This window comes from Triticum dicoccoides, chromosome 1B (assembly GCF_002162155.2).
Source record: "Triticum dicoccoides isolate Atlit2015 ecotype Zavitan chromosome 1B, WEW_v2.0, whole genome shotgun sequence".
NCBI lineage: Eukaryota > Viridiplantae > Streptophyta > Magnoliopsida > Poales > Poaceae > Triticum > Triticum dicoccoides.
This window is the reverse complement of record NC_041381.1, coordinates 28436249-28443699: the sequence shown is the minus strand read 5'-3', so window position 1 is coordinate 28443699 and position 7451 is coordinate 28436249. Positions and strand designations below refer to the sequence as shown.

The 7451-nt window shown below is 52.4% G+C and overlaps 1 protein-coding gene across 1 annotated transcript; it reads right to left on the bottom strand.

Annotated features, from left to right (window-relative positions):
• Positions 1-3454: 3454 nt before the first annotated feature.
• LOC119317177 lies at positions 3455-6821 on the bottom strand. The gene is made up of 2 exons (XM_037591593.1): positions 5368-6821; positions 3455-3687 (listed from the first exon to the last, which is right to left on the bottom strand). Exons 1-2 carry the CDS (start codon positions 6630-6632, stop codon positions 3684-3686), a joined length of 1269 nt encoding a protein of 422 aa, XP_037447490.1. The 5' UTR covers positions 6633-6821; the 3' UTR covers positions 3455-3683.
• Between the last annotated feature and the right edge of the window lie 630 nt (positions 6822-7451).

Sequence of the window (7451 nt, the reverse complement as noted above, 5' to 3'; positions counted from 1 at the left end):
GATCTTTCCCTTCGGTTTGCTCCTTCCCGGGTTTATTCCTTGGAATGTGCCGGTCTCTTCGAGCTCGCTGTCAGGGATCTGGAGTTTCTGGAGGACAGCGGAGGATATCAGGTTCAAGCCGGCCCCGCCGTCAACTAGCACCTTCGTGACTTTGAGGTTGCGGATAGTTGGTGAAACCAACATCGGCAAGCACCCGACCGCAGTTATGTGATCAGGGTGATCCTCAATATCAAAGATGATATGCGTGCTGGACCATTTTAGAGGCCTGCGTGACTCCATGGATGGTTCCGCTGCATTAACTTCCCGCATCCACTGCTTGAGTTGGCGGTGTGAAGCATGCAGGGAAGCACCGCCGTCAACGCACAGGACCTCTGTGGCTTTTTGAAATTCCTGCTCATCGGCCTCATCATCATCCATATCTTCGTCATCATCGTCGTCTTCATCCTTGTCGCGGCCACGGGGAGGCCTATCTCCTTGCCACTGCTTGGCCTTGCCGCGACGTCCTCCCGGCCGGGGCGTTTCTTGCTGGCTCCTCCAGCACCTTCCTGGGCTTTCTCCTTGTCACGTCGCTTGTACTCAGCCTTCTGCTGCTCAACAAGCTGCTCAACCTTCTTACAACTCTGGAGGTCATGGCCCTTGGTGCGGTGGATCTTGCAGTATTGCTTGCCGGAGCTGTCTTGCTTGTCGGCGGCCGCCACAGCCTGGCCCTCCTTGCCGGAGTCACCAGCCTTAGCTTTCTTGGCGCCACCTCCGTTGCCGGACTGCTCGACAACTAGCACTTCTTTGCCTTTCTTCTTTCTGTTGTTTCGCCGTCGGCCTTTCCTTGCCGGGGCAGCATCCTCACTGTCCGATCCTCCTGCTCCTGTGTTCTCTCCGGGGAGCCTCCTCCCCTCTTCAGCACGTGCACACTTGTTGGCCAGGGCATAAAGCTCGCTGACGTCCCTGATCTTGCACATCGCCGTCTCCTCCCTCATCATGCGGTTTCGCACGTTCTGATGAAACGCGCTGATGACCGCGGCGGGGTGGACATCTGGGATGTTGTGCTGTACACGGCTGAATCTCTGAATGTACTTGCGCAGAGGCTCTCCTTCCTTCTGGGCAAGCAGATGAAGATCGCTTTCTTGGCCATGAGGCTTGTGGCCGCCTGTAAAGGCGCCGACAAACTGATGGCATAGATCTGCCCAAGAAGAAATGGAGTTGTCCGGCAAGTGCATGAGCCAGGATCTGACGTTAGGCTTGAGCACCAGCGAGAAGTAGTTGGCAAGGATCTTGTCGTCTCGTCCCCCGGCAGCCTGCACCGCGATGGTGTAGATGCTGAGGAACTCCGACGGATGCGACTTGTCGTCGTACTTCTCCGGTACATCTGGCTTGAAATTCTTCTTGCTGGGCCACTAGACTTGTTGCAGCTCACGGGTGAACGCAGGGCAACCTACCGCGTACAGCAAGTCGCCTGGTTCCCCTGGCGCATGCATGTCGACAGGAGGCTCAGCGCGCTGGTCAGATTGACGCCGCGCTTCTCTTCGGCGCTCGATGCGGGTACGAGCGTCCTCTTGCTGTCGTTCGTGGAGAACTTGGCGCTGATTGCGGCGAGCGCGCGGATCTGATGACGCGGTGGAGTCGCTGTCGAGGTGGACCCGGCGAGTCGGCGATCTTGGCCTTCGTGGTGGAGAATGCATGGAAGTCGCACCCCCATCGGTCTTGTCGCCATCGGCTCGCGTCCGGCAGTCTTGCCGCGGTAGCGAAGTGCTTGGTTGCCGCGCGCTATCGCCGTTGACGAAGCCGATGAGACTCTGAATGGTGGCCCTCCACTCGTCGGTCTTGTCCGCCGTTGGAGGGTAATCTAGAAGCAGTTGGGCTTGCACCAAGGCTTCTGCTGGAGTTGTGGGCGGTAGCGGCGAACGGTGCGAGGAGCGGGATATGCTCGGACTTCTAACTATGTTAGAAGGAGCAGTATCCCGTCCAGGCGACCGCACTTCGCTGGGGCCAGCATGCTGGCATGCATGCTAGTCTTGAACTCCGCGAGATCCACTAGCTTGATCTTGGCCCAGCGGACGTAAGGCGCTGCGAATGCCATGACGCTGCTGGTCCCGCGCCTCCTGAGACGGGCGCGGTGCGCGTACGGACGCCGAGGTCTGTGCTGCCTTGTCCTTGGACTTGGCCGCACTGTGAGCACCCTCGTCTACGCCCGTTCTTCCGCCGGCGTCCACTCCACCATCCGCTTGCTCTGGCGGCGGTGGAATCGACGCGGACGGAACTGCTGCCTCCGAAGCCTTCTTCTTCGGTGGCATGTCGATCAAGATGATGAAGATTTAGCTCGTGTGCACGTCGGATCGGGTTCACACGATCTCGACGCCCACTACCTGGCGCGCCAAAGATGTCGGGGAAACTGATCCACGAACACCTATGGGGACCGGCGGACCGAGCCCCTTTCGGTTCGGAGGGGGGCGGAGGTCGCACGAAGAGCGGATCGAGGCAATGCACACGAGCAGTTTACCCAGCTTCGGAGCTCTCCGGAGAGATAACACTCCTACTGCTGCTTGTTTGATCGTATTCAGTTCTTGCTCAGGAGTGATGAGCGCTACCAGACCGAGCGTGAGAGTGTTCTTGGTGTTTCGAATGAGCCGAAACTCCCCTACGTTGCGCATGGGCCTCCTTTTATATGCTCAAGGGGTCACCGACAGGTGGCAACGCAGATAGAAAGGGTAAAAATGGAAAAAGAATGTGGTAGGTACAACTACCTCTACTGTAGACACAGTGTATCATACCTAACCCTGACGCCAGGGGACAAGGGCATTAAATGCCCGTCTATGTCGTCTAAACAGTGCGAGAAGAGACCGTCAGGGGCGCCACCGATCGCCACGATGGCCTTCTTGTCAGCGCCGCTTGCCACCGCGCACCGCTGGCTGCACAGCCTTCCGCCACGCGTGCCTGGAAGGGTCCCAGGACGACACGTTAGTGGATGTGCTGGAGCTTGGGCGCGGAGCGACCGCTTGCCGCGGCAAGTATCTTGCCGCGGGCGCTACCTTGTCGGCCTCGGGAGCTTGCCGCTCATCGTGCCTTGCCGGGACGCGTGGCGCATCGCGGCAGGCGTTCTTGAGATGCCTTGGTTGGCCTTCCCGGCAAGCTCCTCTTGCCGGGGCCTTGTCTTCTCGGGTTGAATACTTTGTTCTTAAATGGCTTCCCGGCAAGCTCCTCTTGCCGGGGTCTTGTCTCTTTAAGGGGTCACGGATGATCTTGGCGGTGACCCGGCGAGCCTTGCCGCGGGGTGCTGCAACTGCCCGTGCACAAGTTCGGGATACTAGGGTACCCCTATCCTAGAACCTCCGGTTTTTCTGCAAAAATCGAACAGAAAGGCGGTTTTGTCTTCTTCAGCTTTACTTTGTTTTTCCACTCAATTTATTTCACTGATTTATGTATGGAACTAAATTTTTATAAAGACCTTGAAGGGGGCATAGATAAAACAGATCCTGGGCCGTTCCAATGTTAAACATCATTGTACATGAACTATCAGGTGTACCAGATACAAATAGATTTTCAAGTTCTAGGAGATTAATCCACACCCTCAGCAGCCTTGCATCATAGAATCTTAGTTGCGACAGTATCTTCATACCAAGTCTTGAACATCATTCACTTCTTCGAGGTGTCAATCCACTTTTGGTGCCTTGATCCTTGTCAAAGTTCCATTAACTACAATATATCATAAAAAAAGTTTAGTCTGGAATCTAAACTAGACTACCAGATTGAGATGTTAGTGCAGCTGAAAACCTTATACCTGATATATAAACAGAAAGCTACACCCCTGTAAGAAGCATGTAATGCTAGCACAATGAAACATGAACTTTACATAAAAGGCAACATTTCACACATGCACAATAACATGCAAAGACTGTCATCATGGCAAAGAGCAAACAACGGATACTTTTTAGAGCAATTGCAATTGAATATGGAACATGGCAAACTCTGCAATAGCATTGACAAAAAAATAACAGAGTAGATGTTGGATGACAACCACTTTTATGTAGCTACTTGTATAGACATCAACAGATGAGTATTGACCACTGAGGCAACATGAAAATAGAGTAGAAACATCTTGTACAATGTGTCAGGCATATCTTGGCAATTTCAGAACTTTATATCTAGCTGAATCATATTCAAAAATCTATTGCCATACCACATTTGAAGCGTCAGCCAACAACCCCAAGGCTATTTACAGTGCTTCTAGTGCTTCTGTTTTTGCTATTTGAGTTTCCCCTTAATGAGTAATGAACAACTAAGTCGGTGTTCATGTTAAAAAACAACTATTACCAGTATTTACCTTTAAAGGAAGAAAACACATTGATGCATGACCATCAATTTTATTTAACCATTGGAAACTCATAAAGAAATAGCAACAGGAAGATATGCATACAAGTGCTTAAATAATCCAACTTAATCATTATAACATGACCATGATAATGAACTGGCTCATTTAACACCGACAATTGACATTATTTCATAACTCTTGTAAGACATGATTGCTGAAAAGAGGAACTCTCTTATATGTAGTAAAAGCTACCTTGTGCAAGTACACTATTTAGATAGTTCCATATATGTTAAAAGTGGCATTGCTATCCCAAGTATAGATGTCAGAATGATAAAAATATACTTATATAAATTTAGAAACCAAATGGCTGACATATGGCACCAGACACAAGTTGAAGATATGGTCAATCCACGGCATAAGTTTTTTGAAAAATGAAAGCATTTTCAACATTATCTACTATCAATTAACAATAACTATAAGCAAAACAGCATTGAATAAACGGTCTTCTACGGAATGATGATGAGAATCCACAAAACAAGTCCAAACAGCAAACAGTTCCTTCCAAGACCCAAACAAGACTATTACTAGTTTTCATATGCAGAATTACATGGCCATTTTCTGTGTGTATATGACTATCTGATGGGCGAGGCAGTGCCCCGTTTAAACTATGGGGCCCGTTGATCCAAAAAAGTTACCATTCCATTGAAGCGAAATTCCATATAAAAACCTACAGAGCAATGCAGCTTCAAAGAAAATAAAGCACTTGACCACACAGTTGTGCAGCCCTGGCCCCTGGCACCACCACTGGTCCAAAGAAAGGGACAGTGGTAGACAATATCTTCTTGCCGCTTGGCAACCACTTCATCCTAAAAGGATAAAACATCCAAAACTGTTCTAAATTCATCTCTTGAACAAAATGACTAAAAGTCCCAAAGCAACTAATGGCACATGGTTCTAATCTTACAAAGCACTGGACTAAGGAGGAGTTCATTTTTTCCACAATCACATCCGTACAAATGTTTCAGTGTAGCTCAGAATGAGGAGTTTGGGAGTAGAACCCTCACCTGATATTGTGGTCGTGGCGGATGCTTTCGGAAGTGTTGACAAAGTTCCCGTCCTTGATAGCATTCGAACCATGGTCGGCCAGTTGTTGCGCCTGATTTACTGTTTTCTCCTCCTCTCCACCCTCCTCACCACCTGCCTCCTCACCAGGCTTGGACAGCAACAGATTTTGGTGGTTGCCTCGGGGCACAGGAGTGTAGAAGGTGACAACTGGAACCACATTAAGGAAGCTACGATGATCGCACACCTTCCTCACCTGCTCAGATTGTAGCTCAATTGCAAAGAGTCCGGCCATTGTACTAACAAAAATGACATTTGCTCCCTCGGCAAAGCCCACCACTAGCACTCTATAACCTTCATCCAAGCGGACACTAGTTGGGAGCAAATTGGGCAGGTCAATGACTCGGCTCAGCACCCATCGTGCCTCAGCGCCACCACTCGCCTCTTTTGTCCACAATTTGAGATGTGGATGCAAGTCTTGGATTACACCCAGCCCACCGTCCTCTGTGAGCACGAGATTATACAGGCCACAGTGCTTGTCTGGTGCGCTGAACAGAGTCAGGGAGTGTGTGGACAAGTCATACTCCAGGATCGTTCCACTCTCCCCCATGTTGTAGGAGACGAAGTAGAGCAGAGAGCTGCCGACGAGAATGCAGGAATGTTGTATGCATCCCATTAACTCGCCCTGCGTCAAGGTCGGCTCGCCCCAGGCACCGGTCTCCGACGAGTAGACGCACGCCGACGTGCCATGCCCGCCGGGGAAGACGAAAAGCACGCGGAAAGGGCCCCCGAGGCAGTCGCGGTGGTCGCACCCATCCGCCGCGCAGAGCACGGCCGCAGTCAAGTAGCCGCGCTCCAACGCCGCGGGCACAGGCACGAGGTGCTGGGCGCCCGTGATTGTCTCCCACACCAGGAGTTCCTCGGCGTCCTGACCCTTGGGGAAGAAGAGGGCGCGACCGTGGCGGCAGTCGCGGGCCAGCCAGGACCGGCCGTCCGGGGCGGAGAGGGAGAAGGGCGAGGCCGTGGTGGGGATGAAGCAGGGGGCGCGGTCGCTGTCCTGGTCGTGGAGGAGGCCGAGCACCGGGGGTGCCCCGTGCAGCTCGTGCAGGCGGCGGCGGAAGCCGGGGCGGGAGACGGCGCCGCTCCAGGCCTTGGAGACGAGGGAGGACCGGAGGAGGCAGGCGGGGTCGTCGGTCGGGAGGCGGAGGAGGATCTCCTCGACGAGCTCGTCCGGGAGCGCCGGCGACGGCGGCGGCGGCGGCGCCATGGCGGTCGCTAGGTCTGGGTTGGGTGCGTGCGGTGGAGGGGAATGGTTCGGCTCAACTGTTCAGGTCGATGAGATTGGACTCTGCAACTGGCGTCGGTGTTGTAAAGCATCATTAGTGGTGCTGGCGGTGGTATAGCTGCAAAGTAGCATTCATGGAGGCACGGACGACATGGACGGTGGCCGGCATCGCCCTCTGGCTTTTTGCAGCATCAATGCAAATGTATGCAAGCGATTAACAGACACTGGCCGGCGTCATATGCCTCAGTGGAGGTGCGCTCCTTGGGTCGCATCATCCGCTGTTGTGAGGTTGTCGATGTCGGTGTCGCGGTTGAGGCGTCGGTGTTGTTGTCGTGCGGTTCGCAACATCCTCGTTCTTGCAGAAGGTTGTGTTGTTCGCGTCGCTAGGCTTGTTGGGTGTAGATCCAAAGAGAAGAAAGTAAAATACACCACACTTTGATCGAACGACTCGTCAGGCGGCTGATCTTTCTCTAAGATCACCCGCCTGATGCCTAGCAACCGTCATGACGTATTTGATTTGGTTACCTTTGATTATGGCATCTTCTGGGCTAGTGCGGTTGTGTTTCACCGCCAACTTAATACACTTTGGGAAGTGATGGTTGTATATGGCCGGCTGATCATTCTCTTTCTCCCTTATTCCATGATGAACTCTCTAATAAGGTGGAATCCTATACCCTTCCCCTGTTAATTGGTGGTGACATCAATCTGTTGCTGTACCCTTCTGATAAAAACACTAATAACCTCTCCTGGACTTTGGCTGATGCTTTCAATGACTTCATTAGCGATTGCGCTCGTCGTGAA